This window comes from Heteronotia binoei, chromosome 5 (assembly GCF_032191835.1).
Source record: "Heteronotia binoei isolate CCM8104 ecotype False Entrance Well chromosome 5, APGP_CSIRO_Hbin_v1, whole genome shotgun sequence".
NCBI lineage: Eukaryota > Metazoa > Chordata > Lepidosauria > Squamata > Gekkonidae > Heteronotia > Heteronotia binoei.
The window spans coordinates 125,641,778-125,665,473 of record NC_083227.1 but is presented as its reverse complement, the minus strand read 5'-3'; the positions used below and the strand labels follow the sequence as shown (position 1 = coordinate 125,665,473).

General features: G+C 42.7%; 1 protein-coding gene across 2 annotated transcripts in view; it reads right to left on the bottom strand.

The window, feature by feature from the left end:
* The window catches only part of CAMK2A (calcium/calmodulin dependent protein kinase II alpha), a 206,655-nt gene that overhangs the window by 80,013 nt on the left and 102,946 nt on the right, over window positions 1–23,696 (bottom strand). For both annotated transcript variants that reach the window (XM_060240317.1, XM_060240318.1), the window contains exons 4-6: window positions 6,924–6,978; window positions 2,310–2,375; window positions 902–974 (exon numbers count right to left, since the gene is read on the bottom strand). In XM_060240317.1, the coding sequence (XP_060096300.1) occupies window positions 902–974; window positions 2,310–2,375; window positions 6,924–6,978 (194 nt within the window). The remainder of the gene's footprint in view (window positions 1–901; window positions 975–2,309; window positions 2,376–6,923; window positions 6,979–23,696) is intronic.

Below are 23,696 nucleotides of genomic sequence, written 5' to 3'. Positions count from 1 at the left end.
AAGGCGGTTGGCAGCAAAGTGGCTGTTTTCTGGAATCACCTTTCAGTCCTTAGAGAGTGCAGCTCCTCAGTGACTGTGAGAAAAAGTGTCTAGAGACTTTCTCCCCTTTTTGCCTTAAGATTGGGACTGTTTGTTAACATTTTTATTCATCTTGCTTTTTAAAGCTCCCCATCTGACCCTATTGTTTTCCACACCTTTCAATAAACGTTATTTGTTTAGGAGTGATAAGGATTTGAGTGGGGTATCCACAATTCTATGACCACCAACCTGGCCCATTTAAGACTACAAGGTTACACTCAGAAGGATTTTATTTTTTGCTCGTATTCAATTTCATTATCCTCACCTGTAGATGCTGATTTACTATATCAGTGAGAAAGTGCCTAAAGTGTCCCCCGAATCCATAAATAGAAGTACACATTACAGATAGTTCCATGATTTTACCAACTTTTAAAACAGAACACAGCCACTGTTGCTAAGTAAAAGGATGCAGTCACATGTGCAGGAGCACACATACCCATCCTGGTCCTTTTCACTTTGCTACGGAAAGCTTCCAGATGTTTCACTGGCCATGAAATAAAAACAGCTTTGGGGTGGAAATGATATGAAGACAACAGGTTAAATAGCCCCCTTTACCCCAGCAGTGATCTCCTCCTTTAAATTGCAGTTCCAATAGCTTCACTGTAAATGTTTAAAAGACCATGAAACTACACATAATGCATAGCTTTGCCCTGAGACAGAAGGTCAAGTGCTTCATCCACTGAGGCATTCTATCTCTGTCAAAGATATACTATAATGAGTTATCCACAGTTTTTGGTTAGGTAAAGGAGTTTTAAAGTAAAAATATCTAATCTTCATGCATAAAACTTGACCAGAGGGATGTTCTAGATCTCAAATCTTTTACCTTTAAGTCCCGATGCACTACACCCATCTGATGGCAATGCAAGACAGCTTCCAGGATCTGCTGGATGCAGTGGCTAGGGAGAAGGAACATTGTCAATGCCATGTATGGGGTAGGGAGTTCAATATAGATTGAATATTTAAGAATCCCATTTTAAGTATATATATATCCCCCACATCTCCCATAATCCCATTGTATTTTGCTGCTGCCAATGTTAGGGAATGGCTCAGAGCCTTACAGCTTCTGGTTTGCTGCAGGATGAAAAAGAAAAGAACAAATCTGATAGCCGCTGAGACTCTACTAGGGGGGTCATTAGGCTCATTCAGACTCCTCTGGTGAAAATCAGGAAGGGAACACTGCCAGGTCCTTTATGAGCTTGCAGAATTGCTGAAGATAATGAGCAAAAACAAGCTGATCAGTTTCACATGGAAATGAGTGCAGTGGATGGAATGGTAAAAGCATGTTGGTAGATTTCCCCCATGACAGCTTGATAAAACCCACACATCATGTTGCAGGCATGTGGAAAACAGAAAATGAGGGCCCAGGTGCTAGAACAGGCAAAACAGCTGTTTGCAAATGAAATTACTCTATTAGCATCCTTCAAAAATGTAAACAAAGTAATTGGTTGTAATATCCTTGGTATAAGGGAAATTTAATAAAAAGCTATTTGAAGGGAAATCAAATTGATAATTCAGCATGTAACAGTAAGGCTGTGATTCTAAATCCAGCTGAACTAATTTCAAAGTTTGGGCTGGACATCTTTAATTTTCTGAATGGCAGCAATTTGTTTCACCAGATGCACCAGCAGATATCCCCTAAACCAGCTCTGTAAGCTAAAGGAACAAAACTTGTCTCACACAGTAACATGCCTACTCACCATTCCACACAAATTCAAAACAGTTCAAGCCTAAACTAAAAGCTAGCAAATTTAATTTGCTTTGAAAATTTAGAATGTAATAAAACTCAAACTAGTGCAAACTGAAACATCCTCAAATAACAACAAATCCACCCTTTACGATCAGGATTAGTGGATGTCTTCTTCCTCTTAATTGAATGAGAACCCTAAGCAACGATTTAGTCACCAGAAATAAAAGTCAAACAAAACCCTTTTGCAATACTATCTCATAATGTAGTTAGATTCCAGTCCAGTAGCACCTTAAAGACCAACATTTTCAAGGTATGAGTTTTCAAGGATCAAAGCTCCCTTCATCTATTACAGTTCAACACAGCTACCCTCTGAAACTATCATAATGTAGTTATAATATGGGAGCAGGTAGATGCAATGGAGAAATGAAGCAAGACAAGAATTTGTTCACTGATATCCATAGCAGACTCAAAGCCCTGTTTTACCAGTACCAGAGACCAAGTTTTGTCTGAATGTTTCTGAGCATTTTTAGCTTCTCATACTTACCTGGCATCTGCTTCACTGTAGTATTCTCTGGCTACAATATCCTCAAACAACTCTCCACCTGTGACCCTGCAAAGAAATCAAAGGGCAATCAGCTACAATGTTACTGTGACATTATAGTGTCACCACAGCATATAAATCCCCCCCCCCCCTTCTTGGTACAATTTTTTGTCAGTGCAGGATTGTACAAGTATCTATGAGAATTAAGCACGGGTCCAACTGACACGGATTGAATTATACTTAGTGTCACTCTGCTACTCTGCCCTCCTCGTTTAACTTGGGCAGCAAATAGATGAACCTGCAAATAAAACCAGGTTAAAGTTATACTAACGCTTCTGCAGCATGAGTTCTGCTTGCATGGAGATTGCCTTTTCTGCTTGACTCCATGTTTCAGGGGTCCCCTGAAGACCCCCGCATGTTTACAGACCAAACATTTATTTTGTATTTTTTAAAAAACTCAAGTTTTATATGCTTGAAAAAAGCATTCCAAAGTGGACTGACACAAGGTCAACCAACCAGACTCAGTACTTTACATGGCCCTGCTCCAAGATGAATACAAATAAATTCATGACTGAAGCAGGAACCAGCAATCAGATCTGTGTTACATGCCAAAAATAAAATGCACACCTTTATTCATGCCTTATATAGTGATGCTATAGTATATAGCATAGGGGTCCCCAGTGTATTTATTTATTTATTATTTATAACCTACCCTCCCCAAAAATTGGCTCAGTGTGGGTAACATATAAAACTTATAGTCAAGAAAAAGAATCAATTACAAGTTAAAACATCAGATAAAATTAATTAAAATATCAGGATGACGACAGGGGGAAAAAAATCCTATATATGGCCCCATAGCTGGGCCAAAACACAGATGTCAGTAATCCTATGGACCAAAAGCTAGGGCCATCTGAAGCAGCGAGGCCATATGATGCTTTGTCCACCACCTCAGCCAAAAGCTTGGCAGAACAACTCCATTTTACAGGTCCTGCAATCTCTGCAGGGCCTTGGTTCATATTGGGAGTTTGTTCCACCAAATATGGCTGGGACAGAAAAAAACCTGGCTCTGGCCAAAGCTAAGTAGCCCATGGGCACTATGGTGCCCATCAACACCTTTCCTGGTGCCTGCCTGGTATTTTTGGAAAATGGAAGGGGTCAGGTAGGGCTTTTGCCCAGCAAGGCTTCTGACTGGCCATTGGAGATTTGATTTTCTGTGGAGATTTTTCTGTGCATAATGATCTTCACTATGTGACTTAAAGTAAGCCATGGCAGCCATTTTGAGACTGGCTGTACCTCCGGCAGCAGCCATTTTGTGGCAGCCAGTCTGTGGCTGTGCCCACCACCCCAAGTCAGAATTCTAAAGCTGCAAGCTTAAAAATGTTGGGGACCCTGATCTAGGACATTGTCCTGCCATTCTCACAAAGAACCCAGGTCAATGTACAGTAGGGTTAACAGTCCCCAGGTAGGAGTGGGGGATCCACATTTTTGCAAGCTTTTGTTAGCTGGCCAGTGGGGGAAGCCACAACCCCAATAGCTATGGCCCCACATGACATTCCTGACAGAATGACTTCACACAGAAGTAATGTTACCATGCCAGGGACATCACATGGCAACCCTGTTGGAAAATACCAGGAGGCTTTGGCGGTGGATCTGAGAAAGGCCAGCCCTAGACTGTCTGGCACCCTAGACAAGTAACATTGAAAATGTTACTGAGTCATATGGGAGGGAACCAATTTGGCACACCCAGAAGGCCAGCACCCTAGGCAATCACATAGTTTGCCTAGTGGCAGGGTACAAAGAGTCCACCCTTCAAAGTAACCATTTTTTCCAAGCAAGCTGATCTCTGCCAGCTGGAGATCAGTTGTAATTTTTGCAATTTTGATTAATTATATCTTAGTTATTTGGTCACTACAACCTTTTAGTTGTTTTATATATATCTCCCAGGAGTGTCCTCTCTCTGGTTTTTCCCACCTAGAGGCTAGCAACCCTACATGGCGATGTTTTGGTTTTTGGGCAAAATTCTATGGCTTGAGCCCAACTTTATCACAGAGTTTGCCCAAAAAAACAGAGCATGATGATTTCAACTCTACATAGTCATCATGTCAATGACATTACACATGCCGACTTCTGGGAAGTTCCCTCCCATCCCCCACTGGTGCAAGATAGGGACCTGGCAACCCTAGTTACAGGACCAGCTTGAAGCACTTCCAGGCATGTTCCAGGCATTTTTGTACCATGTGATACCACAACGTGCACTGCTGCAGAGGCACACTAGCCCTAGCACTTCCTCCTTTTGCTTTACATAACAGACTACAGGACTGGCTGTTTAGAGGGAACAGCAAAGGTGTCTACCACAATATTTTCTTGTCATCTTAAAACCCAGGGCATGAAGAATGCTTATCTCTTCCCACTTATGGATCTCACCACCTTAATCACATGCCTCCTTGTACTTCCACTGCAGTTTTACATCCAGGATAGCAAAGGAGAGATTGGGAAGAAGAGCAGCTAAGCAAGGAAGAGGAGATTGTGGGAGATATATTTATGATTACTTAATTGCCAAGTCTACTGTGTCTCAAAGGAACAGAGCAGAAAACCTGCAGCACTAAGCAAGTTCTTTAAACGAAATCTGAGAACAGTACAGGAGTAGCTGACCCTCCAGAGGCTCCCTGTTAAATATGCTAATTGTTGCTCTAAGGAGCTTGAAGGGCTGATCTGCATAAAGAACTATGCTAATGCTCTTAAATTGGATGCTGAAAAACACTATGTAAAATCTAATCTGCTTAGCAGCTCAACAGAGCTGACATATCTTACAAACCAGGAAGTGCCACAGTAGACAGATCCATAATCAGATTTCTCACCTCTTTACATTTAAAAAAAAATGGGGGGTGGGTTGGACTGAATTGGATTGGGATCATTAAACTGTTTAAAGGTGGTTAACTCCTCTCCCCTCTATGCCATTTTCCTGTATGTACAAAGTAATTTTTTTCCCAGCAGGGTAAAAGACAAAAATTAATTTGCCATAAATCTCCATTCTCATTCACTGATGAGGAAAGTGTTTCCTTTGGATTACAGGCATGGAGAAGGCTTCCCTCAGCTCCCAGATTAAGGCCAGAATCTGAAAATGTTCCGTCTCAGGGCTGCCAAGAATCTCCATGGCCCTAGATAAATATTTGCTAATCCTCACATCACCACCCAATGCATCACGACTGGCCTAGCTCCCAAGGTGATCAAGACTCCTTCAATATTATTCCTGAAATGCTCCCCCCCCCCCAATACATTTGCCATCCTATCCTACAACTATAAAATCCAGCTAAATAGTCAGAAGAGGTTGCAATAAATTAAAATGTAACAAACTATAAGCATTCTTGAGAAAAGCAAGAACAAAAGGAACAAAACTATGTTGAATATGCTGAATATACCACGATAATAATAATAACAATAATAACAACAACAACAACTTTATTTTTGTATCCCGCCCTCCCCCACCAAAGGCGGGCTCAGGGCGGCTCACAGACATGGAATTCCATGATTCAAATAAAACAATATAAACAACAATTTTAAATACAATCAGTTACATAAATAAATTAGTTAAAAATAGATAAAATAGGTGCTATAAAATACTATAAAACTATTGGGGTTGGGGTTTTTTTTTTTGGGGGGGGGGTAGTCTGTGCTGTACATTTCATCATTTTATGCTCTTTTGTAGGTGTCCCAACTTCAGGATCACTAGAAATGGAAATTCATGCTGTGTCCAAGTTTTCCTTTCTGCAGCTTTGTTGGGAGTGGCAACAAAATAGATGAAGAGAGGAAGCCATAGCACCATCCTCAGAGGCATCCTGTCTACTAGGCAGACCTAGGTGGCTGCCTAGGGCACCGGCTGGGAGTGCCGGATTTGACCCTCATCCCCAACTCCTGTCTCCAGGGCAATTGATATCACCTGGGAGGAGAGGCCCTGGGAGCCGGAAAGAGGTCATGTGCTTCCCAGCCTCCTCCACAGTCCTGTCCCACCCCACCAGCTGCCCGCTTCCACCATTCCCACAGGCAAAGCCAAAGAGCAGGGAGGGCATGTGTGGTGGTGTGGCAAACTGCAGAGAGGCTGCATGCTGCCCAGCTGCCATCATTCTGCTTCCGGGTTATGTCGCCTTGAGATCAGTGGGGGTCTGCAGAGCTCGTCTCTAGCAGCCCCCCTGAATCAGGTGGTTGGAGAGGTGCCACAAACGTGGCATCTCCAGGGAGACCCTGAAGGGGTTTCCTTTTGGCATGGGACTTTGCAAGAAGCCAGGGGCATAGCGGCTATTCCTGTCCTTCCTGTATGCCCCGAAGCTCCACCGCCATGATCGCTATTACGACAGTAAGAGGTGAACACCTGACCGCTTGCTTTTTTTTTTCTTAACAAGCTTCTGATGCATCGCTTTCCTACCTCAAACATGGCAATTCTACTCAGCAAGTAAGTTTGCTTTCAATACTACCGAACTTTATGGAGAAAATGGCTGCTTGTGCTACATGTGTATGTGTTTGCAGTTGTGAGATGGAAGAGGAAAGGTGAGACTGCTCGTGGAGCTTTACAGTACACTCCACAGACCTATGAGGATTTCTGTATTTTCCACTAACACTTACAGGTCAAATATCAGATAGTGGTGTGCCTCTTCTGATATGCTGTCATGGAGTCTCACTGCAAAGACAAAATAGATTAGGTTATCAGTCAAAACATACTTCTCATTCATCAAAAAACGTTCCCTTCACCTGAATCATTAGATTTTAATATACTTCATTTGTGCAAAAGAGGACAAGTATGGGAACCTGGCTGGGGATCACACAGCTCAGCCTCATCATGGTTTTCCCTTATGCCCATCAAGTCACCCAGGGGCTTTTTTGTAGAAAAAGCCAAGCAGGAACTCATTTGCATATTAAGACACACCCCTGATGTCACCATTGTTTCACACAGGGCTTTTTTGTGGGGGAAGCCTAGCAGGAACTCATTTGCATATTAGGCCACACCCCCTGACACCAAGCCAGCTGGAACTGCATTCCTGTGCATTCCTGATCAAAAAAAGCCCTGAAGCCACGTATTTTATTTTGCCTAGCGTTAATAGAGATAGCATTCACAAAGCACAAATGTGAACATTGTCTCTCACACACAGAGTCCTGGGATCACATAGAAGCCTTAACAGAGCTTGACAAGAGTTGCAATATTTCAGAATAAAGTGGTTTATGTCTGAATATTGTCATGCAATAGAAAACATTTGGATATAAGCCAAAAGAGGGAGAAAAGGTGTGAATTTAAACTAGAGGAAATGTAAACTTATGGCCATCATAAGATCCTTTGTGTGTACCCAGACATCCATTAAATAGATTTACATTGCAGCTGAGCATGTGGTGAAGTACTCAATTTTATTTCATTATGGGCAGCACTGTAGTCTCCATCCAAACTTCATCGCCTCTAGGTGCTATTTAAAGAGACGAGAGATCTGATCTTGGTTCTCCATCTTCTCATCTAGTTGCACAATAAGATGAGCCAAGTTCATTTTGTCACTCCATTCATTGGTGGCAGACTGGCAATTTGGGCGCATGGTGAAGTGTTCAGACCAAGTGCTCAGTTACAATTAACTCTTCCCCCACATCTCAGCACCTGAGAGAGAATGCAAATGATAAGCAGCCACACAGGGCCGGACCTAGGCTGTCTGGCACCTTAGGCAAGGCTAACTTCTAGTTCCCCACCCCCCCTGCACTGATAATGCCACCAAGTCACATGGGGGGCACCCAATTTGGTACCCCCAGAAGGCTGGAACTCTAGGCAATCACCTAGTTTGCCTAGTGGCAGGGCCGGCCCTGCCTCCACATTCAGAGACAGTATACTTCTGACTACTCAAGGCTGCGGATTAACAAGAGGAAATGCATTTCAGCTTCTCATTTTGTTCCAAAATGTCCCTGAGGCATTGGCCCAGCCATTGTAGAAAGAATGCAGAAATAGATGGATCTTTGAACTCACCTAGCATTTAAATTTACAACCATATGAGAATGAGGTCTTAGTTGTGATCCAAAGAAATCTTAGCTGGCAGCTCCACTGAAATTCATCATTATTGCTTAGATACATCTAGGATCAGGGTGAAATTGAGGAATCTATTGTACAAGATTCCACATGAACACATGAAGGTGCATTATACAGCTCAGTTCAGAAGTTACTGGAATACACACATACAATCCGTGTCTAGTGTACACTTGATTTTTCATTATACGTGCACTAAATAATTTTCATGTTACATTCAGTACATGTACAGCTCATATGTGATTTAAATGCTACATTTATCCAGGTACTGGTCCACAGTTTCATTTGCAAAGTAAATGTGCATTGTCTCTTTCTTACAAATGGATGTATACATGCACATGCAGGATGTACATTCATTCACTGTGAATGGGGCTACCAAGTCAGACCAGTGGTCTAGCAAGGTCAGTATTGTTTCCTCTCTTGCACTGGCTCCCCAGGGTCCCAGGCACCCACTTTTGTTTATTATATTGATCTTTTGTGTATTTATTATATTCAATTTATGAACTGCTCAATCCTTGATGTACAATATAATAGAACATTGAAATTACAAGATAGAGATAAAACAATTCTATAATAAGCAATCTAAAGGACATCAAGTGGTGCAAATGACAGCTTTCTCCCCATTCCGGACTGTGGTTACTTCGTGGGTGTGGTTATGTGGGAGAGACAGGTGATCTAATAGAATGAAGAATAGTAGGAGGGGGCCAGCCAGAATAAAGACCATTGCTACCCTCAGCCAAAAGCCTCGTGGAACATCTCTGCCTTACAGGCCCTGCAGAACTGCATAAAATCTTGAAGGGCCCTGCTGGTGTTTGGCAGAGAGTTCCACCACATTGGAGCCAGGACTGAAAAAGCGCTAGCCCTGGTCAAGGACAGCTGGGCATCTCTGAGGCTAGGGATCACCAGTAGGTTTTTGTCAGTGCCATAGCTCTCAAGGGGCTGGAGAGGGAGGGGCCTCCTTGCATTTTTTACATGCCCCCTCACACAGCCTCTTCAGTAATTTTCCTTTCAGTGTGTGTTTTCAAACTAATGTCAGGCGTTGTTTGAACTCTGGCAATTCCCAATTCCAGCAGCAGTTCATGTTCACACCTTCAGAGCCATAAAAGTAACCATTTGCCAGATCAATTGCTTCTTTTGTTCTCTGTTGTGGGGGAGTAAGATAAAGGAAGAAGACAATAAGATAAAGGAAGAAGAAGACGATATTGGATTTTTATTTATTTATTTATTTATTTTATGATTTATATCCCGCCCTTCCTACCAAGTGGCTCAGGGCGGCTCACAACATAAAATCCAACATAAAAATTAAGTCTAGGCATTTAACACAGTTAAAACATTAAAACATTAGGAGTAAACATTAAAACATTAGGAGTAACAGAAGTCTAATAGAACCACACTTAGTTTCTTGTACCGGTTAGTTATAGGCCAGCTGAAAGAAGGTTGTCTTACAGGCCCTGCGGAACTGAGCAAGGTCCCGCAGGGCCCTCACCTCTTCCAGCAGCTGGTTCCACCAAGAAGGGGCCATAACAGAGAAGGCCCTGTCCCTGGTAGATTTTAAGCGGGCTTCCTTTGGCCCAGGGATAACGAGAAGGTTTTGGGTTCTACCATCCACTCAAGAGTCTCAGAGTGGTTTACAATCTCCTTTATCTCCCTCCCCAACAAAAGACACCCTGTGAGGTGGGTGGGGCTGAGAGTACTCTCACAGCAGCTGCCCTTTCAAGGACAACCTTTGCCAGAGTTATGGCTGACCCACGGCCATTCTAGCAGGAGATTGTGAGCTGCCCTGAAATTCTGAGATTAAGAGTATAGGGCAGGATATGCAATTTCTTCTTCTTCTACTACTACTGAATCAGACAGGAATTGTTGACATTTAACAGCATATGCAATGCTGAAAAATTACAGGTGAGCAAGCATGTCTTGGTATATCCAGTGATTGATTTGTCTTGGTTTTGGGAATCTGAGGTTTCAACTGTCAAAGCTTGTCTGTTCAGACAGAATTTGAATGGAAATCTTTGTTATATCCGTACAAAAGGATACAAGGGCTATTTAAAACAGGGGTGTCAGACTCATTTGTTATGAGGGTCAAATCTGACATAAATGAGACCTTGTTGGGCCGAGCCCTGGAATTATTGATAGGATTATAGCTGACATTGACACCATTGATTTAAAAGAAAGAAGTCAGGGTGCAAAGTTGCAATGTGCTTTCAGTGTGCTTGTGAATGAATTCAAATTCAGGAAACTCAGTTTGGTATAAGGAACTGAAGCATTTCTGAAATGTGTTAATCCTCATTTTGCAATGAAATGAAATATTTGAGGAAATCTGTTTCAAAGTATGTGAAGAAGTGCGTACATGCTGAGAGTCTTATCACATGTACTCTGGGATGACTTTTGTTTGGCTTGGGGGTTCTGCAGGAATGACTCTGGATTCATTCTCACATCCCCTGTTACCTGTTGCATTTATGTGCTAATTTGCTGCCATTCATTGATCATACAGGCCTATTTCAGCTAAATGCATCTTGGCTCTGTTTGGCCGTTCCATAACAGCTGCCCCCAGCCACAGAACCTCCATCTTTGTTCTGTTCAGTCTCAGATTCCTGTTTTTTAACCACCTCACCATGGCCTCCAGACCCACAGCCAGATTTTGCAGAACAGTATCTGGGTGGCTGTTCAGTAACAGATAGAGTTAGGTGTTATCAGCATATTGATGACATCTCAACCTGAAATTCTGTGCCAACTGGGTGAGGGGGCACATATAGATGTTAAATGGTATTGGGGAAACAAGTACCCCCTGAAGGACTCCACATATTAGAGGGTATCTGGAGGACATATTCTCTCCCAGCGCCACCATCTGTCCCCAACCATGGAGAAATGAGGTAAACCATTGAAGGACTACCCCACAGACTCCTATATGGTGAGGCAGTGGGTCAGAAGGTCATAGTCAACTGTTTTGAACACCACTGTAAGATCTAATAGCAACAGCAGGGCCAACCTGCCTTGATCCAGCTGTCTATGGAGATCATCTGTCAGGGTGACCAACACCCCATGGCTGGAGTGGAAGCCAGGCTGGGATGGATCCAATGTCAATGTGTCATCCAGAAAACCCTGAAGCTGTTCAGCTACCACTCTCTCAATTACTTCTAGAGCTGCCAGAGACTGAACCTGGGACCTGATTTTCCTCCATTGAGCCACAGCCCATTCCTCAAGAAAGAACAGAATTAGTGCCTTAGTGTGCTTTAGGCACAGGATAATTGAATTTAAGATGCATATTTGGACTAGTGACAAACAAATGAGGTTCCTTCTAACATACACACTCTGTGTTTTAACCATAAGTTAACAACAGCTAATGGATACAACCAGGGCTTTTTTTGTAGCAGAAATTCCTTTGCATATTAGGCCACACACCCCTGATGTAGCCCAAGAGCTCTTAGTACAGGGCCTACTGCAATCTCCAGGAGGATTGGCTGCAACAGGGGTGTGTGGCCTAATATGCAAAGGAGTTCCTGCTACAAAAAAAGCCCTGGATACAACCAAACAACAGTATAGCTTATTTCCTTTTCTCTCAAGCTTGTTTTCCCCAGAACCTGATTATCATCAATAACACAATCCACCTTCAGCTTGATGGACTAACAACTTAATAGGCAATCCTTCAAAGATGGTATCCAAACAGGTAGGGTGCTGCTTGAGTTGATGTTATGTTCTCTTGTGACTTTCCTGTTTCCTTATAGGTACCAATTATCAAATTAGCCTTGTCTCCTCCAAGAATAGCTTTTGTATCAGAGGAAATACTCCCCTTTTACCAGTCACAATTTCTGAAAGTTAAATAGAAGACTAAGAGTGGAATAGGAGGCATGCAATAACTGCCTGAACATTCTACTCTTAAGATTTGATAAGCCAATGTGTGACAACTTTCACAGAATTCATTCAATGCTTTGGAACTTATTGCTGCATTGCTGCCTTGAGTCTAAGGAAATAAGATGGGATATAATATTTTAAATAAATAAATGTTTTCTGTAATATCTGGGCTATAGCAAAACATGGCAATAAGATTTCTGGTTTCAGGCTGTTGCAGGTGCCAAGTTGGCCAGGCCCAGACAAAGGAGTAAGTTCCACCATGTGTGACTTTCCCCATCTCTGCTACACTGCAATGGAGAAATAGCTCACAGCACTGAATTGACAGAGATGATTACAAAAGACACCAATAAAGCAGAAACCGACAGGAGTTATGACAGTAGATTTCCATACAGCTGAGATTGACAAAGTGATTGCTATGGTACACAGCTTGCACTACAGCAATCTAGTTTAAGTGCTGAACATTTGATTAGACAATTGTTATGGATGTAACAAAGCTATTCGGATACATGTAACTATAGAATACTTGAACATCCTTGAGCCTGTGCATATTTAAATGTTACTATTTAAACTTACCTCAGTATATAACAGGATTACTTGATGTTTCTGAAAATTGTGAACATTCATGCGGGAACAATTTGGGGACTCAAAGGGGGTATGTGAAGATTATGTAGCTTTATATGCCTTTATGCAAAATCTACATGCTGCAGATTTGGCGGCTGAAATTTTAATCACAACTTCTTCTGCATAGCCTTTGGAAGAAATCCAGTTCTTATCTGATCTCTGCTAGAAATAGGTTATGGTAGAAAACATTTCCAACTGTAAGAAGAATGTTACAGTCTGTAACAAAGAAAACCTGGGAAAGCACCCAAGGCATCCAGAACTACTAGATCAGAATTTTTCTGATCACTTGAGAATGTGCAAAAGTAAGTACCCAGAATTTCAGGGTTTGGAGCAATGGGTCTAAGAGCTGTGAAAGCATATTGCAATTGATTATGAAGGCTTTCTCTGGTTTCTGTGTTCACTGGTGGTTTTCTGCCTATGGACTACATTTTTATCCAAGCTTCCTCCCAAAAGGTCAGCATTTATATGGCTTGATTATTTTATGACTGAAGTAGATAGGTTAGGTTGAGAAAGGGAATCTGTCCCAAGGCCACCCAGTCAGCTCTTATATTGTGCAGAACTCCTTGATGCTAGCCATACAGGCTAACCACTGACTACACCAGACTGGCTCTCACTTTAAATATTATCCACTGAACGCTGAACAAAAATACCCAGAATGGAGCAGAAACAATATTATCTAAAAAGTCAGCTTCTTCTCTAAAAAAACACCAGCTAAACTTAAAAATCCAACCACACATTTCAAAAACAAGTGCACTTAAGACTTCTTCATAGGAGACAGTGATTTCCACCAGTTCCCCTTTGCCCTCTGAGCTGATTGTTGAGGGGCTGCTGATTCCCAGGAACAAAATTTCAGGTTGTTTGGCAGGAGCAGGGAAAATCACTGACCCCTCTTTAGGAACTTTGTACATGTGTGACAGTTCAGCCAACTAATGGCAATCCCACAAAGCTCTGCCTAGGAAGGTTTTCAAGGCACAGGGTAAGTAGACATGGTTTGCCATTGCTTGCTTGTACATTAGGGTTGCCAAGTCCAATTCAAGAAATATCTGGGGACTTTGGGGGTGGAGCCAGGAGACTTTGGGGGTGGAGCCAGGAGACATTAGGGGTGGAGCCGAGATCAAGGCTGTGACAAGCATCATTGAACTCCAAAGGGAGTTCTGGCCATCACATTTAAAGGGACGGCACACCTTTTCAATTCCTTCCTTCCATAGGAAATAATGAAGGATAGGGGCACCTTCTTTTGGGGCTCATAGAATTGGACCCCCTGGTCCAATCCTTTTGAAACTTGGGGGGTATTTTGGGGAGAGGCACTAGATGCTATACTGAAAATTTGGTGCCTCTACCCCAAACAACAGACCCCCCAAAGTCCCAGATACCCGCGGATCAATTCTCCATGATTTTCTATGGGAATAAATCTCCATAGGGAATAATAGAGTTCCCAGCAGACATTTCCCTCCCCTCCCCCCACTTTCTGACGACCCTGAAGCGGGGGGAGGGCCTCCAAACTGGGGGATCCCCTGCCCCCACCTGGGGATTGGCAACCCTATTGTACATAGCAGCCCCAGTCCTCTTTGGTGGTCTCCCATCCAAGCACTCACTTTGTTTAGCTTCTGAGCTCTGATGAGATCAAGCTACTCTGGGCTATTAGGGCTGTTGCTAAAGAACCTTAAGTTTTTGGCTGGGTGCAGACCATTTAGTTTAAAATCCTTGCATGCTAAGGTTCTATATACATGATGCTTTAAAATGTTAGTCTGTCTCTGTAGTTTTTAAAAAGAGTCTGCTCTCTAATCAGCCTGAATTTCAAAACCAGCCGTGGATGTGATTTGCTTTGCTTTGTATCTAAACTACTAAATACAATCAGAAAATCCCTGGCTACCTTGAAACCAATTTTTCTCTTTGGAAATTCAAAACATTCATATATATTGCCTCCATTTTCTAACCACAGAAGGAAACATTTGCCACTCACAATTATTTCTAAACTAAGGCCACACAGAGTTTTCAGATTCGGAATGAAACTGCTCTGAAGCCTTTTTTTAAAAAAAATACAAGTGCAACAATAATGCACTTATTTTCGCAAGCCACTGGGAATGCGCATGATGCAAAGTAGCTGTAGCTAACAGTGTCATCCTGAGCACAGTCACACCCTTCTAAGCCCATTGAATTCAACTCTGTTTACCATTTATTTATGGTAGAGTAAATGAAGCATGCATGTCTCAAGATTTTCTATTCCTGACAGCAAGTGCTGATAAGATTCATGTGAACATGGAAAGTACTGAGAACCCACACATCCTTTTTCCGTAGCAGTAGACTGGGACTGGAAAGGTAAAAACAGGTTCCTCACTTAGCATTGCTCCAAAGAAAAATGTGACCTGGACCTGGAACTGTTATTGATATTGACTGATGCAACAGGATGACACAAGAACAGAATGGGGGAGGGTGGTGTTTAAATTGACACTAAGCAAAGCACCAACATAAGAAAGACAGCAAGGTACCTGGTAGGGTGGAGACTAGAGGAAAAGGGAATAATTTGCTTTCTTGCTGCTCTTGCAATGGATTTTTTCTATGTTATTTTATGCTTTTCATCCCATCTCAGTTCTGTTCCCTTGAAAATTTGCCATGAAATTTCATTTTAAAAATTACCATAAAAACATCACAATTATATTAAAGTGTTGTAGGCTTGCTCTGGCTTGCATTGAATCAGTTTAAAGATTTATTACAGCATTTTCATTCAGCATTATTACAGGGAATGATGAGTTTTGCTATGCATGAGTGAGTCTTTTTCTCCATTGCGGATTTTGGGGTTTGTTTGAGACATGGCTGCTATTCCTCTCTACTTTATTTCTCATCATTGGTTTTTGCAATTTGGGCTACTAACCCTTAGAGATATGTGTTCATCCTGTTTTGCTCTTTTACATTCCCTTCCCATTTTACATTTTTAACTGAAATTTTATCATATTCACATAAACACATTGGAGGCAAAAGAGTCCAAAGACAGTATGAATGGATTGCTGCACAATTTGCTGCTTTGCCTATTGATAAGCAGATTTTTGCAAATTCTTTAGCATTTCAAAAATCTACACACACACACATTTAAATATGCTTCTAGTGGTGGCTGTTTCTGTCCTTGACCAGTGTCCTGACTGTCATGTCCCAATAGTTATGTTAAAGAAAGACAAACTGAAGCTGAATCTAGATATGACAACAGTGATGCTTTCTCAGTCAATCTGATGTTCTAAAGGGGATTGCTCTGCCGGTTGTAGCTAGGGCAAACGTAATTCTAGATGATTCAGTGAACTGTTTGTGGATTTTATTCCAGTTTGTCCTATAGATGGAAAAATAGATTAATGTGGAAAAAATAGATTAATGTGGCATCAATATGTGATTTTTATCAATTATATGGAGATCGGAGATCGTCCTTCTTTCTAGACTCAGCTAATATAGCTGCACTGACACAGTCCACTGTAACCTAGACCAAAGTAACACACTCTGCCTACAAATGTCATTGAAGACAACTCATAAACTTCAGCTGGTGCAAAATCATCAGTAACCTTTTTGCTGGCTCAAACCAAGTTCAGTATCAATATATCTAATTCTCAACATGGCCCCATCTCTGGATACTAAAACCTAGAGACTGGGGCAATGAACAGACAAGATAGATCTTGTTTTAATCAAAATAGCCAATGGGGCAAAATTGTTTTGCTCATCCGCATTTACCTTGTTCTTATACTGCTACAGATCACAGTGGGCGTTTTCGCACTGACCTTCAAGTGGCACGACCACCCTCTTCACACCGGAGGATCTGCCCGGATTTCGCACAAGAAGCGCCGGCGCACCCAAAAGAGCCGGCGACTTCCGTCGCGAAACCCGCTCAAACGGAAACCGCCAAGAAGCAGGAAAACGTTTGAGTGGGTTTCGCGACGGAAGTCGCCGGCTCTTTTGGGTGCGCCGGTGCTTCTTGTGCGAAATCCAGGCAGATCCTCCGGTGTGAAGAGGGTGGTCGCGCCACTTGAAGGTCAGTGCGAAAACGCCCAGTGATACATTACTGTTGTTTGATCTAGAAGATGAAGTACAAGGAGCTGGTATGAATGACTGCTGTTGTGACGGAAAGCTAGGGGTTAACCAGAAACTGAAGACGCACAGGGCCTGCGTCAGGTGACCTGAGGGTGGGAGCAAAGTGCTCGGAGCTCTCAGGGAGGGAAAGTGGTTGAGTGACAGAAACTGCTGAGGCAGTCATTCATTCAATTGGTGTCTGACAGAGTTGGTGCCTGTCAGAAGTCTGTCAGTGTTGGAGCCTGACAGAGACTGAGAGGGTCAGTTCTTGCCTGACAGAGGCTGGGAGGACAGCTGATCCTGTGAAGGAGCTTGAGACAGTGACGGGAAAGTCTTCCAGAGACTGCAAGCTCGACAAAACCAGCCAAGAGGGCTGTGTGTGAGGAACAAGTGTGAGTCAGTCAAGACCTGAACGGTCACAGACACCTATAGACAATTCTGAAGATCTAGTGAGGTGGTTGAGGGAGTGGATGTGGGTCTGAGACACCAGGAGGACTGGCAGTAGTGGCTCCAGTCGAGGGGTGAGACTTGGCACATCATTCCCAAGAGGCCAGACCTTGGCTAGAGGTGGAGAGAGCAAGATATAGGGAAACTGTGAACTGTGTAACTGAAAGAGACTCAAAAGAAAGAAAAAGTTTTTGTAAAGCCTGAAACAACTGAGCAACGTGTTAGCCTGTGTAAATATCTCCCATATCCCCAGTTTAAAGACTTTGTGTTACAATAAATCTGTGGTTTGAGTTAAAGTTCTTGAGAGCCTATATTTTTTGGGAAAAACTACAAAGCTGCTGTGGTCCCCTACGAAGAGAATTCTATTTCCATCAAATAAACAAGTAAAATACCCCGAAGAGACTGAGTAGATCCGGTGAGGCCGTGAGGCGGGCGCTGCTATAGCTGTCCCTGGGATTAACTCCCTTTGCAAGCCCAAGGGGATAAACTATTGCTTCATGCTAGCAGTTCTGCTGCTTACAGAGCCATGAATCAAAGACTGTTCGGTTCCTCCTCCATCTCAAATTGTCAGGAAAAAAAATGAAATAAAACACTATGTTTGGGTGGCATCGAGAAAAGGGCACCGAGCGCTCTATCTACATAAATCTAGTTTGTTAAACTCTCACAAAAGAATTAAATGGCTTCTTAACTGGATTTCACACTTCAGTAAATTAATGGCAGCTTTTCCATTCAGGTGATATTGGTTAATTCAGTTAGTCATCCGAAGAATATGGAAAAAGAGGCGCACTTGTTATTTTCTTAAAATGACAAATTTGGCTGGTATAAAAGATGTAATCCACATCATGGATACAGCGTATACACATACAGGACAGAAAGGTCTATATATGACAAAAGATCTCTAGGACAAAAGATCTCTAGGAGAGCCAGTTTGGTGTAGTGGTTAAGTGTCTGGACTCTTATCTGGGAGAACCGGGTTTGATTCCCCACTCCTCCACTTGCACCTGCTGGCATGGCCTTGGGTCAGCCATAGCTCTGGCAGAGGTTGTCCTTGAAAGGGCAGCCACTGTGAGAGCCCTCTCCAGCCCCACCCACCTCACAGGGTGTCTGTTGTGGGGGAGGAAGGTAAAGGAGATTGTGAGCCGCTCTGAGACTCTTCGGAGTGGAGGGCGGGATATAAATCCAATATCTTCTTCTTCTTCTTCTAGGTGTGCTATCACAGTCCTGATCTGAGAACTAGTGACTTCCTTAACTTTTAGAAAGTGCAGTGCATGAGTATTAAGAGCTAGGTAGGACTGCCACTGCCAGCAAATGCTGGGAGATCTGTGGTGTGGTGCTTGGGAAGGGTGCAGTTTCAAGGAAATGTAATGTTACTTCTGGGTGACACTCTAGGAATCCCTAGTCTTTATAAATTGGGGGAAAATCCTAGAGTATCACCAACATCGCAATTCACAACCACCCCTTTTTCTTGCTGCTCCTTAAGTTACTGAAGGCAAGACACTGAGAGCAGGGGCAGGAGATTGCCTGCTTCCACTGGGCAGGTAAATCTAGAGATGGGTGATATTGTGAGAAGTGCAATTTATATTCACACTACCATGCTAGTGGCATGAGATCATTTCACATTACTCTGCAATCAATGTCTACATATAAAACAACAAAGAGTCTTGCTGCACCTTAAAAGCTAACAAATTTATTATGCCATAAACTTTTGTGAACCACAGACTACTTCCTCATATGCCTGTCTGCATATAGTAAATTTTGGGGGTTTGTCTTGTAACAGGTTTTCTCTGGGTATCATTCTGGCTTTGTTAATCTGTTTCCTGATTTCATCAGGTGGGTACTTTAGTTCCAAAAAGATTTGTTGTAGATCCCTCAGGTGAGAATGTAACCTGCGGTACATTGATGACATGTTTATGGTCTGGACACATGGTAAAGAAGCCCTGGATACATTTCACCAGGCATTCAATGACTTCCACCTCATCATCAACCTGACAATGAACCAGTCTATGCAAGAAATACATTTTCTGGATACCACTGTAAAAATATACAATGGATGCATAGATACTACCTTATACTGGAAACCTACTGACTGACAAACATACCTGCATGCCTCCAGCTACCATCCCAAACATACTAAACGATCCATTGTATACAGCCAGGCTCTACGCTACAGCCGCATTTGCTTTAACTACTACACCGTCTCAGGCTCATTCACTTGCTCATCTTCCAACATTATATATGCCAACATTATAAATGCCAACAATGCCCTTCAGTTCTCTACATAGGGCAAACAGGACAACCCCTCCGCCAAAGGATAAATGGACACAAATCTGACATCAGGAATTACAGAATTGAGAAACCTGTGGCGGAACACTTTAACTTTCCAAAGCATTCAATGGGTGACCTCAAAGTAGCTGTTTTACTGCAAGGAACTTCAAGAACAGAATGGAGAGAGAAATTGCTGAATTACAAAGAACATAAGAGAAGCCATGTTGGATCAGGCCAATGGCCCATCCAGTCCAACACTCTGTGTCACACAGTGGCCAAAAAAATTATATATATATACACACACACACACACACTGTGGCTAATAGCCACTGATGGACCTCTGCTCCATATTTTTATTTAACCCCCTCTTGAAGCTGGCTTTGCTTGTAGCAACCGCCACCTCCCGTGGCAGTGAATTCCACATGTTGATCACCCTTTGGGTGAAGAAGTACGTCCTTTTATCCGTTCTAACCTGACTGCTCAGCAATTTCATTTAACGCCCATGAGTTCTTGTATTGTGAGAAAGGGAAAAAGTACTTTCTCTACTTTCTCCATCCCATGCATAATCTTGTAAACCTCTATCATGTCACCCCACAGTCGACGTTTCTCCAAGCTAAAGAGCCCCAAGTGTTTTAACCTTTCTTCACAGGGAAAGTGTTCCAAACCTTTAATCATTCTAGTTGCCCTTTTCTGCACTTATTCCAATGCTATGATATCCTTTTTGAGGTGCGGTGACCAGAATTGCACACAGTATTCCAAATGAGACCGCACCATCGATTTATACAGGGGCATTATGATACTGGCTGATTTGTTTTCAATTCCCTTCCTAATAATTCCCAGCATGGCGTTGGCCTTTTTTATTGCAATTGCACACTGTCTTGACATTTTCAGTGTGTTATCTACCATGACCCCAAGATCTCTCTCTTGGTCAGTCTCTGCCAGTTCACACCCCATCAGCTTGTATTTGTAGCCGGGATTCTTGGCCCCAATGTGCATTACTTTGCACTTGGCCACATTGAACACATTGCACTTTGCACATCTGCCACGTTGACGCCCACTCACCCAGCCTCAACAGATCCCTTTGGAGTTCCTCACAATCCTCTCTGGTTCTCACCACCCTGAACAATTTAGTGTCATCTGCAAACTTGGCCACTTCACTGCTTACTCTCAACTCCAAATAATTTATGAACAAGTTAAAGAGCATGGGACCCAGTACTGAGCCCTGCGGCACTCCACTGCTTACCGTCCTCCACTGCGAAGACTGCCCGTTTATACTCACTCTCTGCTTCCTATTAATTAGCCAGTTTTTGATCCACAAGAGGACCTGTCCTTTTACTCCATGACTCTCGAGCTTACTAAGAAGCCTTTGATGAGGAACTTTATCAAAAGCTTTCTGGAAGTCAAGGTAAACAATATCTATCAGGTCTCCTTTGTCCACATGTTTGTTCACCCCCTCAAAGAAATGTAACAGGTTAGTGAGGCAAGATCTTCCCTTATAGAACCCATGCTGAGTCTTCCTCAATAACTCGTGTTCATCAATGTGCCTACTCATTCTGTCCCTGATAATGGTTTCTAACAACTTTCCCTGTATTGAAGTCAGACTGAGTGGCCTGTAGTTTCCCGGATCTCCTCTGGAACCCTTTTTAAAAATAGGGATGACGCTTGCTACCTTCCAGTCCTCAGGAATGGAGGCAGATTTCAATGAAAGATTACATATTTTTTTCAGAAGATCCACAAGTTCAACTTTGAGTTCTTTCAGAACTCTTGGATGTATGCCATCCGGACCTGGTGACTTATTAGTTTTTAATTCGTCTATCAGTTGTAGGACCTCCTCTCTTGTCACCTCAGTCTGACTCAGGTCTTTCAACACCCCTTCCAATATAAATGGTTCTAGAGCAGGCAAACACTTCTCATCTACGATGGAGCGTTCAAACATAGAAAGTGCGCACAGGAGTCGTTGGAAGCATTCTTGGTCCGGATTTAATGCACTATCAAAAAAGTCCACGTCCCAGTCGTGGCAGTGTGGGACACGAACGAGCCAATGACCATTGCCAGATGCTGATGTTTGGACAACCACATAAAATCTGACATGCATCGGTTTTCATCCATACCCATCTTGTCAGTTTATGTGCGTCTGACCTTGGCTATTGTCAGATGAATCTTGGAGTGTCACCCTGTATCATGCTGTTACTTCTGAGGCATTTTGCTGGAAGTGATGTCATACACCACTGTGGCTGTCCCCACCCCCCAAATCTTCTCAACAGGTTACTTTCCCTAGTCCCAGCTCTAATTACCCCCTTCTTCAGTCCACCCTACCATCAGTGCAATCCTAAGCAGAATCCTAAGCAGTGTGATCCTAAGAATTTAAGGCAATGGGCAAGCCTACCAGTTTGGTCCTTTCTTATCCTTTCTGATGGCTATGTCTTTTAATACAACTTCTCTTATCTTTACTGGCTATCTATGTCTTATTCTCTGACACATTAAGCAAGGAGGAAAGAGCAATGACAAAGCATGGGGAAGGGAGGCGGGGGATAGTTCAGTTCTGTTCAATCACACACACCTTTTCTTGCAAATATATGTAAATGATGCAAATAAATGAACAACAAACATGGCTGTCCTCATCACATGTGGACTGGCCCTCACTTGTTGCCTTCTTGTTGTACAGTAACACATTTCATTTCTTGACATTCAGCTCAATAATACTTAACAGTTTCCCATGATCTTTCTCAATTTCTCCCCTCCCCATGTCATAACTCCAGATTTTTCTCTTCTCCTCTGCTATTTTGCTATCTCCTCTCCTCTCATACAGCATACTTCAGTGTGACAGGAAGTGAGAGAATGACTCAGAAATCTGGTCTGGTCTGGGAGGACCCTACAACAACATCCAAACGCATGCAAAAGTACATTAAGCCACCTTATACTGAATCAGACCACTGTACCATCAAGGCCAGTACTGTCTATTCAGACCGGCAGCATCTCTCCAAGATCTCTAGTAGAAACCTTTCACATCACCTACCAACTAATCCTTTTTAGGTAGAGATGCCAGAAATTGAATCTGGGACCTTCTACACACCAAGCAGAGATGTTCTACAGCTGAGCCACAGTCCCTCCACGACCCTTTACAGGCAGCAGCCATGCATATCAGCAACTCTGCATCAGGATTTTTGGCTAATCGATCTCAAGTGATGTGATGATGCCTTACTAAAAATGGGTCCTAAAAACATCACACATATTTACTTGTGTACCATTCATATAGTAACACCGATTTGTTAGGCATTGAACAAAACACTGAAATGACGCATCCCCTTACTAATGAGATGCTTAAAACTGCTTTAGATGTACAAGGCAAGGATGGGGGGTGAGGGGGAATCTGGGGATCAACAGTGGCAGTAGTCCTTTTTCTGACATGTTTGACAACCCAGTCAGAATATCCATATGGTGTTTTTCATACAGCCAAACTACATTTAATTAAATATCTGCTGTTTTGCTACCCTTTAATGATGCCCAGAATCTGCGCCCACTCAGTTATTTACCTAATAAGAACACTGGCCCCAAGTGATGCTATGCAGGAAGATGTCTACCCTGTGGCTTAGACCACCCGTGGGGTACTGAGGTGGCTTGCAGAAGTGGGCTTTAATCAGGATCAGTGACAGAGAGGTGAAAAATATACTCTAGTGTTTCTGGCCCAAGATCTGCCAGGATGTAGGCATGTAAAAATGAATCTAGGGTAGTTCAGAACACTATCTTCAAATGTTACTTCCAGGAAGAAGGAGGAGGAGGAGGCATCTACAGGGAACAATTTGCCAGGAGCACAGAAGAAGACCAAACAGTAGATGACATACAGAATAAAAAGAGGAAGAAGAGATGTACAGGAAGATAAGCAAAGAAATGTAGTCAAAATAGCTGAACAATTGTATAAACCAGAGATATTACTTCACATACTTTCATTTTTCTTTAGCTACTATTCATAAAATCTGTCCACCTAAACTCCCTTGGTTTGTGACACTCCCCAGAAAGACTTTCTAGCAGAATGTGCCTAGACCACAGTGGGTAATCAAGCCCATAAGTGTTGTAAGTGGAGGACTGTACACTTTATCTCACCTCAGACTTGAGAG